This window comes from Ceratotherium simum, chromosome 4 (assembly GCF_057802395.1).
Source record: "Ceratotherium simum simum isolate JZ-2026a chromosome 4, ASM5780239v1, whole genome shotgun sequence".
NCBI classification, from domain to species: domain Eukaryota; kingdom Metazoa; phylum Chordata; class Mammalia; order Perissodactyla; family Rhinocerotidae; genus Ceratotherium; species Ceratotherium simum.
The window spans coordinates 40,611,836-40,632,307 of NC_141903.1; the positions used below are offsets into that span (position 1 = coordinate 40,611,836).

At 37.8% G+C, this 20,472-nt stretch overlaps 1 protein-coding gene across 1 annotated transcript in view; it reads right to left on the reverse strand.

Moving 5' to 3' along the window:
• The window catches only part of SEC24A (SEC24 homolog A, COPII component), a 70,719-nt gene that overhangs the window by 43,031 nt on the left and 7,216 nt on the right, over positions 1–20,472 (reverse strand). The window contains exons 2-3 of the mRNA XM_004420188.3: positions 4,648–5,142; positions 219–389 (exon numbers count right to left, since the gene is read on the reverse strand). Of these exons, the coding sequence (XP_004420245.1) occupies positions 219–389; positions 4,648–5,142 (666 nt within the window). The remainder of the gene's footprint in view (positions 1–218; positions 390–4,647; positions 5,143–20,472) is intronic.

Genomic DNA, 20,472 nt, shown 5'->3' on the forward strand with positions numbered 1-20,472 from the left:
AGCAATAAAAAGAGGTTAACAGCAGTGGTTCCCAAATGCTAGTCCACAGCCCAGCATAGGGCAGTAGAATATTGATGAACTTTTTTAAACTCTAAATTCCTGAAGGCCACCTCTAACCAAAACAACTAGATTTTCTGGAAAAATATGATTCTGACGCACTGAATTCAGATAATATTCATCCTTCCACCCTACATCAAATGGGTTTTTGCCATGCTTACCTTCTTGGTTGATAGCTGAATTAAATGAGGGCTGGGGCACAGCTCTATGTGATGATTTCTGAGGAGTGAGGGCCCTCACTGGAGGTGGTCCTCCAGTTGGAGGGGGCCCAAGAGGAGCTCCTGGTTGAAAAGTGGTAGGCAGAGGTGGATTCACTAAGGGGGGCACAGAACCTATGGAAACATTGGTTTTTCACATGTCACTTAAGAACTTAAGACAAAGACCAAAACAGCCTTTTACCAAATCTGAGTAAATTCCAAATTTACATTTTAATTATAATCACTAACAAATTACCAGAAATATGTTAACTTCCCAGATTTATGACTTTTTAATTTATATGCATACATTTTACATTTCCAAGCCTCTCCTACCACGCTTCTTAATCTGTCAATTATTAAAGCAGTATAAATACAAAATCAGCATCAAATCACTTATAGGGTAGATACAATGCCCTGTTTATTAATTTTTTATTAACTGGTCACACAGTTTCAACAGGGCATGTCAAATACTCTAGTAGAAATTAACATGAATAAAATTTTACTAATGGCCTGTTAATATAGTCCATTCAATTAACATCAATTAGGTTTAGAGTTAGCTTTATAAAACTACAAACTATTGTGGTTACTCTAAATTCTCCAAGTTTTATTTCATTTTGCTTCATTTTTATTGGTGGGGATCACCTATTAAAAATGAGATTATAAATTTGTACACTGTTCAATGTTTATCTAATAATAATTAAAAGTTGTTTACATTCAATAATGGTTTAAATACTATATTAAGAACACTACCTAGGCTTCAAAATCAGGAAACAATCCAAAGTTTATGTATATACCTTATAAAATACTGCTATCCAAGAGGTTTAAAAGTATCCATCAAACTAAACTAAGAATGACATGGTATTTGTCCTTGTATCTACCTGTATCTCACTGCCTCAATTTCACCCATTTTCTATTAGGACAATAAGTTCTGACTAGTGTAAAAACATTATCAGTTACTCTTGGGGAAATTTTTCTACGTGATGTCAAAAGCTCCAAAAACCCACAACCACCTGTTCATTCAAGTCAACAATATTGCTTCCACCTTCTCATCTGCCAAAGAGAAGGAACAAAGTCTCCAAGGTAGATAAAATACTACTGTTAAATATGTGATTTAATTTTTCCTTCCAAGACTTTTTTATATCATCTGAATTTGTAAGTGAAATAGGTAATAAACTTTACTTACAATATAGTCTACAGTTAACCCTGTATTTTGTAAAACTAAAGGAATAAAGATACCTAGAAAGAAAATTTTCAATATGCTTCTTCAATATTGTTCAATTCTCCAGGGCCAAACTGAAAAATGATCATATTACTGAACCTTATAGCTCCCAACAAGACTAATAATTATCAGTGCCTTGTTGACAAAAGTGAAGACAAAGACATATTCAGCCACCACTGGACCAATAAAAGTGGGGAACCTCCTCTTAAAAAAAAAAAAAAAAAAAAAGTGAAGACAAAGATTACTGCTATGTAATGCCCTTATCAAAGAAGCACCACATATATCTATGGCAATACAGACAAGTCAAAGGAACAAAAGGGCAAGGTACATTACCAACTCAGCATGAACAAGAATGCATGATACATCTGGCCACAAAGATGTAACAACCTAATGTTTAAGAGAATACAAGTGAGCTTATAGAGATTTTTCACAGCTTTAAGAAAAATATTTTTGGAGGATGGCCCCATGACTTAGTGGTTAAGTTTGGCGCGCTCCTCTTCAGCGGCCCAAGTTCAGTTCCCCAGAATGGACCTACACCACTTGGCGGCGGCCATGTTGTGGCAGCAATCCACATACAAAATAGAGGAAGACTGGGACAGATGTTAGCTCAGGGCGAATCTTCCTCAGCAAAAAAAAAATTTTTTGGAATCCAGAATATGCTACATTTCATAAAACAGACATTATTTTTTCAAAGTGAATAATTCTCATTTATAACACTAATAGCTAGAGTTTCAGAATCTGCCTTCTGAGATTCCTAAAGTTAATGTAAGGAGGCTAAAAGGTAGCCTATTAGAAAAAAGTCAGAGAATTTTAATATGTGGACTAGAAACTTAGTATAAGTTAGATACAGTTTTGAGATCAGACAATCAGGCACCTACTATCAATGATGGGTTGAAAAAAACAGAGGTAAAAAATCAGGAGTATTTTTAGAGGTCTCATAAGAAAAAAGAAGGGTAGTCATACATTTATTTTAAGTTCATTTTATTAGTTTATATAATCTTTCTTTCCCCTTCTTTCATATGGGAATCTTCATAAATTTTGGCACTTATGTCTCTTTCACCACAACTATCTGCAGTAAAGGTGCTCTACCTGGGGCTTGTTATAGCCAAGAAAACTTCAGACTATTGATCATGTGCTTTTTAATGAGACGCTATACCTACTATTAAATAGTTTTTAAACAGTACCTTTTCCCAAACTATTTTCTTATGGCTTTGGGCACATTATTCAAGCCTCACATTTCTTATCTACAAAAGAGACTGTTGTGAAGATTAAATAACATGTATAAAAGTTTGGTAAAGTGCTGGAAAATAATAAATATTCAATAACTGTTACCTATAATTATTAACAATGAAAAGAATATTTATTAATTTCAAGTGATTGATACTCACTTATGGTGTCAAATGAATAAAAGTAAAAGTAACCAGGATTTTGGTTCTAACAATTGTGGTTCAGAAGATTTCTACAAAGAAACTAAGTTTCTAGAAGCAGCCTTAATCTTTATAAGGCCAAAATGCAAAGTGCATTCACCAGGGCCAACGGCTAGTCAAGAGGCTAAGAAAAATAGTTTCAGTAGTTAACAAACTAAAAGCCTGATGAAGTATATGTAATATATAGATATAGAAATACATATGAATATAAAAAGGTAACTATTGATATTACTATTTCACTTGGAAGCTTTTACTAGTTCATTTCCTTGATGATGTCTGCTGAGCAGAATCAACCTGCAGATCCCAATACAGAATTTTAAATGCTTTTCAAAGTAACCCTATTAATGGTGATAAGTGTATAAGACACTAATTTTAATAGCAAAAAGGAAGAGTGAAATGTTAAATTAACCTACTTTTGAACCAGAGATGACCAAACACTGAGGTTAAAAAATAAAATGATCAAAGTCCAAGCATATATAGCTTTCTTTCCAAACTGATGTACAGATTCAACACAAACCCTATCAAAATCCCAATTTTGCAAGAATTGACAAATTGATCCTAAAATTCTTACAGAAATGCAAGGGACCCAGAACAGCAAAAACAATTTTGAAAAAGAAAAACAAAGTTAGAGGGGCCAGTCCAGTGGTATAGCAGCTAAGCTGGTGCGCTCCACTTCGGCAGCCCGGGGTTCGCAGGTTTGATCCCGGGTGTGGACCAACGTACTGCTTGTCAAGCCATGCTGTGGCCATGTCCCATATAAAGTAGAGGAAGATGGGCATGGATGTTAGCCCAGGCCAATCTTCCTCAGCAAAAAGAGGAGAATTGGCAACGGATGTTAGCTAAGGGCTAATCTTCCTCACAAAAAAAAGAAAAGAAAAGAAAAACAAAGTTGGAGGAGTCACACTTCCCAAATTCAAAGCTTACTACAAAGCTATAATAATCAAGATGTTTGGTACTGGTAAAAAGATAGACATACAGATCAATGGAATAGAATTCAGAGTCTAGAAATAAACCCTTACATTTACGATCAATTGATTTTCAACAAGAGTGCCAAGATCATTCAATGGGAGAAACAACAGTCCTTCCATCAAATAGTCCTGGGACAACTGTATATTCACATGCACAAGAATGAAGTTGAACCCTTACCTAACACCATACACAAAAATTAACTCAAAATTGATAAAAGACCTAAATGTAGGAGCTAAAACTATAAAACTCTTAGAAGAAAAGAGATAAAAATTTCTGACCACTGCTTTCTGACCACAGTTGTGCTCAATAACACTCCTCACTCCAAAAGTACTGTCTGTTTTGACCTGCCCCTCCACGATCCTACAATCTGGGGCCTAAAACTGTCTAAGCCACAATAAAAAGATAATCCAAGCCTTGGATCAAGACCAAAGGAAGACCACAGGGATTAAGCTTCCCTAGAATACAAGATGGAAACCAGTTAATAAAAGTAAGGCAGTCCTTAAGGAAGTGGTTCTGCATGCATACCTGAATCCCTGAAATATTATGGGTGACTCAAAGAAACACAGAGGATACTTTCAAAGGAAAGAAGCAAAGCAGGAAGAATCCATGATTTTAAGTTAATTCAAAGGTTAGAGAAGTAATTTATTTAAAAATTAGCAAGGATTTTAAAAATCAATAGTCTTCCATATGGTTTTAAGATCTGAAATATTAATTCAAACATCTAAACAAGCAAAAGTTTCCCATTTCTACATTTTAATCACTCCTATAAGAACTCTACCTGATTTTATGAAGTTGTTTGGAAGTGAAGGATCTCCAGAAGAAATATATTGATGACTTGTTATCAAATTTGTATTCCCAGACAGAGTTGGTTGGGATGATGCACGAGGACAATGGTTTGTCTGTGATCCTGTGGCTGGATAGTTATATTGCCAATTCAAAGGTGGTAGTATGTTGGCTCCAGGAAGAAAGCTACCAGAAGGCATTGGTGTAGTAGCTGGGTTCTGAGAAGTAGGTAGTGGCATTCGGGGAACAGGACCACTATGGAGTGAAGCTGTCACTGGATTAGAAGCCACAGGTGGTCTATTAAGAGTCCGCCCAGGTCCCTGATAATTACTTAATGGAGAAACAGTCTGAGAACCACCATAGTTAGACTGTCCAGAAACTGGATTCAACGTCTTTGCTGGTATTAGATGAGGGTAGGATCCTGAAAGTTGAGAGTTATATCCTTGGCTCACTGACACTTGTGAAGACATCAGTGCATTTTGGACAGGACCTACCAATAAGAGGAGAAAAAATTAGTCTTGCAAACAAATAAGGCAATACTTTAAAAAATACAGTAAAAGGGGCCGGCCCGGTGGCACAGCAGTTAAGTGCGTGAGCTCCGCTGCGGCTGCCGGGGGTTTGGATCCCAGGCACACACCGACGCACCGCTTGTCAAGCCATGTTGTGGCAGCGTACCATCTAAAGTAGAGGAAGATGGGCACAGATGTCAGCCCAGGGCCAATCTTCCTCAGCAAAAAGAGGAGGATTGGCATTGGACGTTAGCTCAGGGCTGGTCTTCCTCACACACACACAAAAAACAATATAGTAAAACATATGGTACTTGTACAACTCCACAATAAAAAGACAAATAACCCAATTAAAAAATGAGTAAAGGATTTAAATAGACATTCAAATATATTTCCAAAGAGACATACAAATGGCCAGTAAGCACATGCAAAAATGCTCAACATTATTAGTCATTAGAGAAATGCAAATCAAAACCACAATGAGAAACCACTTACACCAACTAGGATGGCTAAAATAAAAAAGATGGAAAATAACAAGGGTTGACAAGGATGTGGAGAAATTGAAACCCTCATACATTGCTAGTGGAAATGTAAAACAGTGCAACTATGTTGGAAAACAGTTTGGCAGTTCCTCAAAATGTTAAACATAGTTATCATATAATCCAGCAATTCCACTCCTACTCTGCATAAAAACTTGTACACAAATGTTCATAACATCATTATTTGTAATAGCCAAAAAGTGGAAACAACCCCAACGTCCATCAACTGATGAAGAGATAAACAAAAGGATTATATCTATACAATGAAATATTATTTGGTCATAAAAAGGAATGAAGTACTGATGACATGCTACAATATAGATGAACCTTGAAAAAATTATGCTAAGTGAAAGACACTAGTGATAAAAGGCCATACATTGTATGATTGATTTATATGAAATGTCCAGAACAGGAAAACCCACAGGCACAGAAGTAGATTTGTGGTTGCAGTGGCTGGGAAGAGGAAGAAATGGGGAGTGACTGCTAATGGGTATGGGGTTTCTTCCTGGGGTGATAAAAATATTCTAAAATTGATTGTAGTGATGTTGCAAAACTGTGAATACACCAAAATCCACTGAGTTGTACACTTTAAAGCTGTTATAAAAAATTAATCCCTAGAATCACTTCTCCTCAGAAATATACTGTCATTTCTGTACATAAAATTAGACAATAAAAGGAAATAAGATGAATATTTTTAAAAAGATAGCACTCATACAAACTTTAATTTCTTTGGACTTTTGACATTTAAAAGATATAAAAAGAGTGGCCGGCCCCATGGTTTAGCGGTTAAGTGCGCCCGCTCCACTACTGGCGGCCAGGGTTCAGATCCCGGGCACGCACCGATGTACCGCTTCTCCGGCCATGCTGAGGCCGCGTCCCACATACAGCAACTAGAAGGATGCATCTATGACATAAAACTATCTACTGGGGCTTTGGGGGGGAAAAAAAAAAAAGGAGAAGGATTGGCAATAGATGTTAGCTCAGAGCCGGTCTTCCTCAGCAAAAAGAGGAGGATTAGCACAGATGTTAGCTCAGGGCTGATCTTCCTCAAAAATAAATAAATAAATAAAACATATAAAAAGAAAATATTTATCTTCCAGTCATACTTCCTCAGTCCACGCAACCAATGCATAAACGTCATCAGCCTAATTTGAATCCTTTCATGAATTACACAATGTTTATATGAACATACATAAGCATATGTATTATATATAGAGAGAGGTAGGTTGAAGGGGTTACAAAAGCATATATACATATATAGTATGTAGTTGGGAGGGGGGAATTAGTCTATATACACGGCTCTACAAAACAAAAAATACAGGCATTCTTCCAAGACAAAAGAAATAGATCCAAATGTGTTAGCTGCAGCATTGTTTACAATAATGAAAAATTGGAAACAAACAAAATATCCATCAACAGGAGACTGAATAAACAAATTCTAGATTAGTCATGTACATCTACCAACAGGGATATATTATAAAAAGAATATTAAGAGAAAAAAGGAAGTTAAAGAGAGATAAGTATGACACCTTTCTTATAAACCTTTTTACTATGAAAATTTTCAGACATATACAAAAAGACCATTTTATGCAGTCTCCCATAAAAAAAAAAGTGAAATGTTGATTGGAATTACATTTGATTTATATATTAATTTTGGATTGGTTGATGTTTTTATGATAGAAAGTTTTTCCACTTAGAAACATGGTGTATCTCTCCATTTAATCGAAACTTATTTTATATCTTCCAATTATATTTCACGTTTTTTTCATAAAGACGTCATACCTTATTTAACTTAAATTTAGCTAATTTGTTACTAGGCATTTTGTAGCTTGTAAATACTATGACTTGAATATTTAATTTCATTTCTAACTAGTTAAAAGGCTATTGATTATTCAAAATACCATACATGCCCAATTATAAGGTGAGATTTTCCTCAAAAATCATTTCTCATAAAAGAAGAAGTCATCTTATATATGAGTCTCCTCAAAGGTTCTCACTATATAAGAATGCTTTGTCACAGTGGATTAACACTATTTTTTAAACGGTGGGTAGCAATCCATTAATGGGTTATAAAATCAATGAGTTACAAAGTATCTTTTTCATAATGAAACGGAAGATAGTAGTTAAGAATGGAAAAGATCACGGCACGTTACAGCTAATAAGGGTAAATACTGTGCGGTTTCATTTATAAATATATACATACGTGAATTTATATACTGGGTAACTATTTAAAATGTATTACTTATTGTAGATAACAGTTAAGTCTGAAAGCCACCTGATCAACTGATATCTTTGCATCCTCCCTTATCTTTCTATGATTTATTCCCTACACAACCTATTACCTTTTAAAACGATCATATCAACTCCCCTGTGCAAACCTTCCAAAGTCCTTATCTTAATTTACAAGACCCTCTATGTCCCTGGCTTCCTTTCTGGTCTCATTTCCTACTTTCTTTTTTTTTTTTCTTTTTTTTGTGAGGAAGATTGGCCCTGAGCTAACATGCGTTGCCAATCCTCCTCTTTTTGCTGAGGAAGATTGGCTCTGAGCTAATATCCATGCCCATCTTCCTACATTTTGTATGTGGGACGTCCCCACAGCATGGCTTGACAAGCCATGCAGGGACTTGAACCTGCGAACCCTGGGCCGCCAAAGCAGAGTGCACGAACGTCACCACTACACCACCGGGCCGGCCCCCTACTTTCTTTTTTTAAAATATTGGCCATTTATTTTATTTTAATAAAACAGTGCCAGGATAATATCTATGTTCTTTCTGATCTGGAAGTAAGTATCCTATATTCTTCTGATTCTATTTGTTTCTTGCTTGCTCTCTAGGCAAATTCTAGTATAAAGTTCAATTTTTCTGTAAGGTTAAGTTTAACAGAGTATGGTCAACTCAGATAAGAAAGTGGTCAATGTCTTGAACCCTAGCTTCATTAAATCTATCTTCCACTAAAGACTGAAAGCCCCTTTTAAATATGTATGTATAATGGAACCTCTCTTCTTTGAGCTTAGTAAATGACTACGGTAAGGTCACCATGTCAAGTGACATCAATTACTCCATTTAATAGCCGAAGGCCACTAGCAACCTATTCAAAGAATTTCCTACTACTCTTCTTCTCTACTCAGCTCCAGCCATACCTACCTTCTTAATGTTTCTTCAACAAGCTTAAACATGTTCCTTCACTTTTTACGCTGCCAAGAACACTGTTCCCCGAGATAATCTCACTCCATCTTCTCATCCAGGTCTCAGCTATAATCTCCTCAAAGAGGCACTGGTTGAACACTGTATCTAAAATAGCACCTCTTTCATTCTCTTCCCCTCTGACCCTGCCTTATTTTTCTTTCTAGTGTTTACCTGAAACTACATTATTATTTACAGTCTGTCTACCTCACTATAACATAAGCTCCATGAAGGTAGGGACTTTTTTTGTTCATTACTGTGTTCTCACCTAAACATGCCTATCACATAGCTGGTACTCAATAAATGTTTGTTAAATAAATCAAAGAATAAATATTATAGCACAGTCTCTTATTTTGAACAATAAAGTACTATTTGGGGAAAAGTGAGAATCAATTTTAATAAAGGCTAGTTTCAACTGCTATAGTGATCACCTGATGGGATCCTTTAAAATAAAGGTAAAGAAATTATTCCATGATACGGCACCATGTTGGATATTTTTGTAAGCAAGACTTCTAAAACTAAAAAGCAAAACAGTCCCTTTCCTGAATAATTCAGTCCTAAAGACATTAGGTGGGGTAAGTATCTGCAACTGGGGGAAGCTGAGAAGCGTGAAGACAGGGCAGCACCAGCAATGCGAGAAGGGTTACATACAAGGGAATTGAACAAATAAATATATATAGGATAATGGAAGCAAGGTCTCTCACTCTCAGAGAAGGGAGTCACAAGCATGGAAAGGGGAAAACTAGAATGAACTCAGTAGTGGTGGGCCTGCATTGAGGTTACAATTGAAACTCATGGATTTATATATATATATAAATACAGGGAGATTCCCTAGCTCTGTCTGCTGAGACTGGGAGCAGGGACATTCTAATAGCATGGATCACATTTAGTACTGAGATCCTGGTTTCTAAATACTATTCTCCACTAAAAGGAATCACCGCTGATTCTTGAGCTGGGAAAGTACAAGATGAGCCTGCAACACACCACCTTAATGTGCCAGAAAGCAAGGAAGTGCCCAAGAACGATGAGGCATGACAAGAGGACGCAGAATACAGCTTGAAGGGGCACCCACAGACCAAATCTGAGATAACATAAGCATCAAAACAATGATAATAATGGATTATAACCCATTGAATAAATAGTTCATGCCAATATAAATAATGAATAAATTAAAAGTCTAACAAGGAATGAGATATTTACATAGTCTCAAAGCACATCCCACAAAATACTTATTAATTATAAAGGGAAAAGGAGCAACTTTACTGTCGAGAAGCTTGGCAGATGCCACCTTAATCAAGTGATCAAAGTGAACATCATCAATAATGGAAAAAAATGAAATCATGTGCCACCTGATAGGATGCAATGAGAAAAATACAGCATCTCTTCTATAACAGTCCTGCTATAGTGCATAATCTGAATCTAATCATGACAAAATAGCAGACAAACCCAAATTGAGAGACACTCTACAAAATAATTGGCTTGTAGCTTTCAAAAGCATCTGGGTCATGAAAGTCAAGGGAAGACTGAAGAACTGTTCCAGATTGAAGAATACTACAGAAGCATGACAATTAAATGTTTTGTTTTTTTTTTTTAAAGATTTTATTTATTTTATTTTTCCCCCCAAAGCCCCAGTGGATAGTTGTGTGTCGTAGCTGCACATCCTTCTAGTTGCTGTATGTGGGACTCGGCCTCAGGATGAACGGAGAAGTGGTGCCTCGATGCGCACCCGGGATCCGAACCCGGGCCGCCAGCATCGCAGCGCGCGCACTTAACCACCAAGCCACAGGGCCGGCCCGACAATTAAATGTTAAATGTGATTCTGGACTGGATTCTTTTGCTATTAAAAGGTTTTACTGGGAAAACTGGTGAAACTTGAACGGGGTGTGAGGTTTAGATGACAGTAACACATTAGTGTTAATTTCCTAATTTTGATAGTTATATTGTGGTTATTTAGGAAAACTGCCTTATTTGTAGGAAATATAAACAAACTAAAGTATTTAGGAGTGATGGGACGTCATGTCAGCAACTTACTCTCAAATGGTTCAGGCAAAAAAAGTTCTTTGTAATGTGCTTGCAACTTGTCTATAAATTTGGGATTGTTCCAAAATAAAATGTTTAAAGCAGTACTAACTAGTTATACTGCAGAGACCACAAATCACACTGACTTAATAAATGAGAAAGGCTAATAAGAACTTAGTGGCAGGGCCAGCCCAGTGGTGTAGTGGTTAAGTTTGCACACTCTGCTTCGGTGGCCCGGGGTTCACAGGTTTGGATCCTGGCCGCAGACCTACACACCACTCATCAAGTCATGTAGTAGTGGCATCCCACATACAAAATAGAGGAAGACTGGCACAGATGTTAGCTCAGAGACAATCTTCCTTCCAAAAAAAAAAGAAAGAAAGAACTTAGTGGCTTAGGGTAAAATTTCCAAGGACAGCATCTTACCCAGAGTCAAAGTGTAGTATATCAAACAACTTAAAAAGAAGTGAAAATTATGTATTCTGGGAAGTTGTTCTAGTAATGCTGACAACACTACTATCAAAGGTGAATGTGAGGGGCTGGCCCCATGGCTTAGCAGTTAAGTGCGCATGCAGTTCGGATCCCAGGTTCACACCGATGCACCGCTTGTCCAGCCATGCTGAGGCAGCGTCCCACATACAGCAACTAGCAGGATGTGCAACTATGACACACAACTATCTACTGGGGCTTTGGGGAGAAAAAGGGAAAAAAAAAAAAAGGAGGAGGATTGGCAATAGATGTTAGCTCAGGGCTGGTCTTCCTCAGCAAAAAGAGGAGGATTGGCATGCATGTTAGCTCAGGGCTGATCTTCCCCAAAAAAAAGAAAAAAAAAGGTGAATGTGAAAAACCATAATGAGATACCACTTCACACCTACTAGGATGGCTATAATCAAAGACTGACAGTAACAAGTGTCGACAAGGATGTGGAGAAATTGGAAACTCAAATACATTGCTAATGGGAATGTAAAATGCTGCAGCCACTTTGGGAAACAGTTTGGCAGTTTCTCAAAATGTTAAACACAGAGATACCACATGATCCATCAATTCCACTCGAAGGTATATACCCAAGAGAAGTGAAAAATGTATGTCCATACAGAAACTTGCATATGAAAATTCACAGCATTATTCATAATAGCCAAAAAATGGAAACAACCCAAATGTCTATCAACAGATGAATGGATAAACAAAATGGGGTATATCCCTACAATGGAATATTATTTGGTCATAAAAGGAATGAAATACTGATACATACTACATGGATGAACCTCAAAAATAGTATGCTCAAGAAGCCAATCCCTAAAGACCACATATTTATGTGATTCTATTTATATGAAATGTCCAGAATAGGCATATCTATAGAGACAGAAAGTAGATTAGTCTTGCCTCGGGTTGCGGTTTAGGGACAAACAGAGAGAGACTGCTAATGGTTATCAGGGTTTTGGGGAGGTGGGGAGGCGATGAAGAAAATGTTTTAAAATCAACTATGGTCATGGTTGCACAACTCTGTGAACATACGAAAAACCACTAAATTGTACACTTTAAATGGGTGAACTGTATGGTATGTGAATTATATCTCAATAAAGCTGTTTTTAAAAGTGGCTTAAACAAGGAAAAAAAAGGAGAAACATTCCACGAGTCCATCAACTAATGAATGGATAAATAAAATGTGGTATATCCATACAATGGAATATTAATTGGCAATAAAGTACTGATACATGCTGCAACATGGATGAAACTTGAAAACATTATGCTAAGAGAAAGGCAGTCACAAAAGACCACATATTATATGATTTCATTAATATGAAACGTCCAGAATAGTCAAATCCTCAGAGATGCAAAGTAGGTTAGTTGTTGTTTACTGCTAGTGGGTGCAGGGATTGGGGACAGAGACTGACTGCTAATGAGTATGGGATTCCTTTTAGGGGGGGATAAAAAAGTTCTAAAATTCAATTGTGGTGACGGTGGCACAACTTCGTGGATATACTAAAAAACACTGACTTGTAAACTTTAAATGGGTGAACTGTATGATATACAAATTATATCTCAATAAATCTGTTTTAAAAATAAGAAAGAGAATAGTTTACACAATTCATATAATAGTTACCTCAGGGAAAGTGAAAGGAGATGTGACAAGGGTCCTAAAGGTTTCAGAGGTACTGGTTAACCTCTGTTAAACTAGGTAACAGAGGTGCTGTTAAACTAGTAGTGAGTACATAGGAGTTATTATTTCCCTTTAAACTGTACATGTGTTTTATACAATTTATGTGTGTATTTCACTATAAACATTTTAAAAACAAAAAAGGTACATGTAAAGAGCTTAAATAAAATTATTTCATGAATATAGAAAAAAATTAATGCTTCTAATACATAACGTATTTAAAATGTTATATCTTTAAATATAAAGTTTAAAGATGCATGCGCTAGTAAAATAAAACATTAACCATTACAAGCAGTCATTTGATTATCTCATCCACATACCTAAAATTTCATACTTTTAAGTGAGCTGAAAAAAAATTGGGGAGGGGGAAATCTTGTCATTGGGAAAATCGAGGATTGCCTTTTTTTAGGGTTACCTTATATTTAAGCACCCCTAGAATTTCATCCTGTTGGATGCCAAATAGACTGAATTTTATTGTCAAGATATCACCTTAACTTCTTTGGGCACAAAACAAAATTTATCTTCCCCATGGAGCCTGGCACCATTCTGACTCAAATATTTGATTTGGTTCCCTCTCCTACTTAATTGCCAAATTAAAATTGACAGAATTATAGGAGGTCAGAAAATCAAAGACTGCCAGAATCACAGTCATCTCTCCAAATAAGAAAAACAACAAAAACAACACTGGGAACCAAAAGGAACAGTTGAATAAACTCACTTAGTCCTGTCTCCTGGCAAGTGCACTGTCTCCACTGAGAATATTTCAGATTGATTTCTGGACCTCTCTATTTATAACTAGGGTTTTTTTACTGATCCCTGCCTAAAGACCCTGAAAAAGCAATATATCTGTAAAGGTGACTGTACCATGGTAACCCAATGGAAGTGTTTAAAGTATTCAAATGGTGACCCTAGGAATCATTTTAAGATAAGCAGACAAAAAGATTGGCCAGAGAGAAAAGGCCACTATTCAATGGCACCACCAATGAGAAGCCACCAATGGGAATGCTAAATCTGTATGTTTAAAACCAAGGGAATGTTCTGGGTACCATAAGACTGACCTACTCCGAATATACGTGGAAAGTAGCTAACACTGTGACTATCTTACCAAACACACAGGTTTAAAAAGGTTTCACTTGCCCTAAATTTTACCCCCTCAATGTTTATATAACCCACTTATATAGCCATCTTGAATCCTTCTTGGACTAGCACACGGGGTAGGGAAGGAGAGAGAAGCATAAACAAGTAACTTAAATTATCTCTGGCTGATCTCCAAAACATCAAATCAAAGGGATATCTTCTGGGAAATTGACTACTTATGATTTCTAAGAATACTTCACTTCTATATGTATAATTTATCAAACACTAATAGATAAATTACAGAATCTGCATATTCCAAAGGACTTTGAAGCTTCTGGCAGCCTGAGAAACTCCAGGCTTAGAGCAGCTAATTAACTTGTCCCAAGTCACACCACAAGTCAACAAAGTTCAAGGAATTCCTAGTCCTTTTCTATATATTCTAACTCCATAGTGTAGTAGATATTCGATTTCTGGGACTTACTATAGAAAACTACCTAAAGGAATGTCATAAATCCTATACAACCAACTTCCTAATAGTACAAGGTCACTACATGAAATGTATATGGAAAGAGGCATCATAGAGCAGTGATTAAGAGTGAGCACAGATTGGAACAACTACCTGAGATCAAATTCTGGCTTTGACATTTAGTAATTGTCTGTCCGTGAGCAAGATATTTAACCTTTCTAGACCTCAGTTTCCTCATCTATAAAATGGGAATAGTAATAGTACCTAAATTATAGTGTTGATGTGTGTGGTAGGCAGAAAAATGACCCCCCAAATATGTCCATGTCCTAATCCCTGGAACCTGTGAATATGTTAGGTTACATGGCTAAAAAGAATTAAGGCTGCAGATGGAATTAAGCTTGCTAATGAACTGACCTTGAGATGGGAAGATTATTTTAAGATTATTAGGGTGGACTCCGTGTGATCACAAGAGTGAAAGAGGAAGGCAGAAGAGTCAGGGTTAGAGTGATGCTATATGAGAAAGACCTGACAGGACATTGCTGGCTTTGAAGATGGTAAGGGGCCATGAGCCAAGGAACAAGGATAGCCTCCAGATGGTGGAAAAGGCAAGAAAACTGATTCTCTGCTAGACCCTCCAATAAGGAATACAGCCATGGGGCTGGCCCCATGGCTTAGTGGTTAAGTGCACGCGCTCCACTACTGGCGGCCCGGGGTTCGGATCCCAGGCGCGCACCGACGCACCGCTTCTCCGGCCACGCTGAGGCCGCGTCCCACATACAGCAACTAGAAGGATGTGCAGCTATGACATACAACTATCTACTGGGGCTTTGGGGAAAAAAAACGAGGAGGATTGGCAATAGATGTTAGCTCAGAGCCAGTCTTCCTCAGCAAAAAGAGGAGGATTACCACGGATGTTAGCTCAGGGCTGATCTTCCTCACAAAAAAAAAAAAAAAAAAAAAAGGACTGCAGCCCTGATGACCCATTTCAGGCTTCTGACCTCCAGAACTATAGGATGATAAATTTGCGTTGTTTTAAACCACTAAATTTGTGGTATTGTTACAGCAGTGTCAATGGAATAGTGTCCCGAGGAACTCAAGAGTGGGTTTGGAAGCATTTAACTGTTTTTCCAAGTTGTTTTTTTTTTTTTTTTTTTTTTTTTGTGAGGAGATCAGCCCTGTGCTAACATCCGCCAATCCTCCTCTTCTTTTGCCGAGGAAGACGGCCCTGGGCTAACATCCGTGCCCATCCTCCTCCACTTTATATGGGTCGCCGCCACAGCACGGCTCGCCAAAGCAGTGCGTCGGTGCGCGCCCGGGATCCGAACCAGCGAACCCCGGGCCGCCGCAGCGGAGCGCGCACACCCAACCGCTTGCGCCACCGGGCCGGCCCCCCAAGTTGTTTTTTTTATGTTAAGGAGTCACAACTAGCAACCACTCTGAAGCTAAGCAAACCTCCCTACAGGAGCTATGCCCACGACGTTGCGTTATTTTTAATGCAAAGATCTCTTCAGAAGGAGATTAATCCTTATTACCATAATCTGCACTGTACCTGCCTCTCTCTCTTGAATATTCATTCCCCACCAAAATAAAAGGTCTTGCTTCTCTTTGTTCAGGGATGCCATGACTTTGGAAATGATTCCTGATGGCCCATTTGCTGCAAATACACTTTACTTTGTGAGATAACTTCCACTGATGTAGAGTCTTATTTAACTCACCAGGAGGCGAGCCCACTTGGTTCGGTATCAGCAGCAATAGGAAACTAATACAGTGTGAGAATGAGATTTATGTGAAACATTTATAATGGTGTTTCTCACATAGTTAGTACTCAATAAATGTTTGCTACTGTCATCATCTAAGAAACACGTATTTGTGTCCTTAACACTGCAGCACTCACTGATAATTCTGTTACCAGTAAACCAACTGATTTCACGTGAACTAATCTTTTTTTTGTAGCCTTTCATTTAGTTAAAGATTGATCCTAAATTTAGACTAATTATTCATTTTATTCCAAATGGTTAAGAACATTCTACTCATTCCCTGATTGAAAAGACACATTTTACTAAATATCTTCTGATTACTCACAAAGGTGAGTAAGGTCCACTTCATCCCTGCCCTCAAGCAGCTCACAGTCCAGTTGGGAAGACAAATAACGAGGTAAGAACAGAGAGTGATGTTGAAGCCAGGCACCTGAGGGTTACTGTAAATATTCAATAAGATTATCTTTCCACCTTGTTCCTAACACAGACATAGATGAAAAAGAAATTAATCTTGTCAATTTGCTGTTTTCTTGTTTAACCTGAGGAGTGACTCAAGGGTCACAAAGATTTATCATCTTGTTTTACAGAAGAAAAAGAATGCCTTCAAGGATCACCAGATAACCACCCCCAGCAGCCTTTGACAACCAGAAGTCAGATTGCCCAAGGGCTTATCTGGAGTGAAAGAAACACCGAACTCCTCCTGCGAAGCCCCTTAGCTCTATAAAATCCCCTGCTTTCTTCTCCTGTTAAGGCAGATTGGAGACAACCTATCCTCCCGCCTTCTCATCTTGGCCAATTCAAATAACTTTTCTCCATCTCCAAGCATCTTCTCCATCTCCAAGCACCGGATGTGTCTCAGTAATTGGCTTACTGCGCATGGGGCACATGAACTTGAGATTAACAGGTTCGGTATAAATGTGATAGTGGAAACCCAGGACACTAAGAGAGCACTGTGGAAGCAGCACTTGGGCTAAACTGAAGGCAGAAAGGTAGCAAAGGCGGTTTCCTGAGGAAGGGAAGCTTAAACTGATATCTTAAGAGAACAGGAGTCAGCCCCAGAAAAAAGAGTGTCAAGAGTGTTTCCAGAAAGGGAACAACATGTGCAATTGCTTGTGGTCATGAAAGGGCATTCTGGAAAAAGTTCAGTATGGCAGAACAAAAGTCAAGTGCCTGAGTCAAGTGTCTAAAGCGAAGCAGGAGTTTAGGACTACAACTTTAAGGCGGCTGGATTTGAGCCTAGGGGCAACAGAAAGCCTTTGAAAGGCTCCCAGTGAGACACTATAAATTTGCATATACGTAACCTCTTGGGGATTGGAGGAGAGATTAGAAACTGGAAGGAGTCTACAGTAGTAATCCAGGCAAGAAAAGACTGACCAAATAGCAGCAGTGCAAATAGAGAGGTGTCTGAATCAATGAAATCATTTGTAAAAAGTCAATTTATAAGCATATTTTGGGTCATATGGATAAAAACAGACATCTCACAGCCTAGTATTGCCAGAAAATTTCATGGTCCAATTTCCTATTTTTATTTACTGTTTATCAGAGGCTAATAGGCTCAAGAGGACTTCAAGCCAAATGTAGCCAAGTGAAAGCCAAATATCATCAAAATGCACAAAATAAGCAAAAGTTTTACAGTTGATCAATAAAGAATATGCAGTCATAAGACCACATGGTAGAAAGACAAATACAAAAGAACCTGCTTTGTAGTAGTCACTATCATAGATCCACTGTGAGTAACTATAACATGAAAATCTTATTTTCATATGTACCAATTTGCCATAGTTCATTAGAAATGTAGCAGTAAATATGTAGTGAAATTTTTTTTTTTTTTAAAGATTTTATTTATTTTATTTTTTCCCCCCACAGCCCCAGTAGATAGTTGTATGTCATAGCTGCACATCCTTCTAGTTGCTGTATGTGGGACTCGGCCTCAGGATGGACGGAGAAGTGGTGCCTCGATGCGCACCCGGGATCCGAACCCGGGCCACCAGCATCGCAACGCACGCACTTAACCACCAAGCCACAGGGCCGGCCCGTAGTGAAATTTTCACTAAATGGATTTTAATTTTTTTATTCTGAAGTCATTAATAAATTAAGTAGTCTGTCAAAATAATGTATCAGGGATTGTGAAGGGGTCCAGATACACTGTGGCAGAAAAATTATTTTGACCAGAGGGTATTCCTGAAATCTCTTATCTGCCTAAAAGCAAAGCCTCCTAAAGACCTCAAAAGAATTCAATTGTCATAAATTTCCTCCCCAGGAGCAACCAGAGAAGACTGACTCTTATCACCTGAAATGAGAAGTCTCACACCACACTTAAACATACATTGTCACAAAACTATCAAATCTCCCATCTATTCTACTAGCCCATTTATCTTTCCTAAAAATAACTTGTTTTCCCATAAGTGCCCTTTTCTCCCTCCCCTTCCCCTATTAAGATAGTACATAGGTCCCAAATTCTATCTGCCTCCTTAAGTCACATTTTTTTGTGAACTCTCATACTACATGAGTAAATTTTGTTTTTTCCCTTGCTAATCTGTTTTTTGCCAGTTTAATTCACAGGCCCCCAAACACTAAAACTAAAAGAGAAGAGGAGAAGTTTTTCTTCCCCAACAATTTAAAACAATTTCATCTTTAAAAAGGAAAAATAGTGACCATGATAATCACCCAAATGATGTTCCAACATGTTTAAAATTAAAACAATCTAATGAACTTTGGCTGCAGCCAAACATAATCCATCACATTATTTAATGTTTTAAGTTTGAATTATACCGCTTTTATAGATGTTTTTATTTCAATTTGTTTTGGTTTTACAATGGTACAACAGCTATAAACATATAGAGTTCATACCTAGTTTTGTGTTTATATACACATTTCACAAAAAAATAGTTTAACATTGGGATTGCAAAGAAATATTTAGCACCTACAAATCACTTAAAATAAAAAAAAACAACTGAGGAAATACAACTGATAGGATTTGATGTGGAACTGAATATGGGAATTGAATATATAAACTAATGTGGAATTGACTAGAGGAAGGAATCAAGGATGACTCCCAGGATTCTGATCTGAGCCACTCAGTGGATGGCAGTGCCATTCACCGAGACAGGAGGAGAAAAGAATTGGGGAAGGCAAGGAATAGCAAATGGAAGAGGGACTGAAGAATTATTTTTTTTTTTTTTTTAAGATTTTATTTATTTTATTTTTCCCAAAGCCCCAGTGGATAGTTGTGTGTCGTAGCTGCACATCCTTCTAGTTGTTGTATGTGGGACTCGGCCTCAGGATGAACGGAGAAGTGGTGCCTCGATGCGCACCCGGGATCCGAACCCGGGTCACCAGCATCGCAGCGCGCGCACTTAACCACCAAGCCACAGGGCCGGCCCTGAAGAATTATTTTAAACATACTTTCTGGTGCCATCAAGAAACCCAAGTGGAGCTGTCTAATAGAAAGACATCTATTCCCGCATTTGAGGAAAGCATCCTAGGAGATTGGAAAACTAGGGTCTTGGAGAGATGCACTAACATTCTGCCTTGACTGTTTCCAATCTTTTTAATCTACAGATCTCGGACTTGAGCTGCAACATCCAACTGGATTTCCAGCCTCCAGCCAGCCCTGTCCTCATCAGACTGGCCAGCCCCCACCATCTGAATTGACATGAGCCAATTTCTTAGTCTATCCTGTTGCTACTGTTTCTTCTGACTAATGGAGATTTTTTTTCAGTCCAGGGGAGATTCTGTCAGCAACCAAGGACCTCAGTTAAGTCCTGAACAGGCTTTTCCTCCAATTATAACCCAAAGTTTTACATAATGTCTTCCTGCCCCTATATCATTTACTTGTACCACTAAAATGTATAAATGTGTAGAGTTTTAACACCACTAGATTTTCTAACTGTTTAATAAATTCTATGTTTAATATGGCACATTCTTAAAGCCATCCATCCAGTTATCTTTACATTTCAAATATCTGGTCATAAGACCAGCATATACTTAAAGCCGTTTAATGGTAAAATTTAATAAAGTACAATAAAATGTGAAAGTTGCATTACCGCCCCTCCCCCGAAAAGACATCTATCTGCAGCCAAAGTGATGAGTTTCGGCTTATCATATAACTCTGGG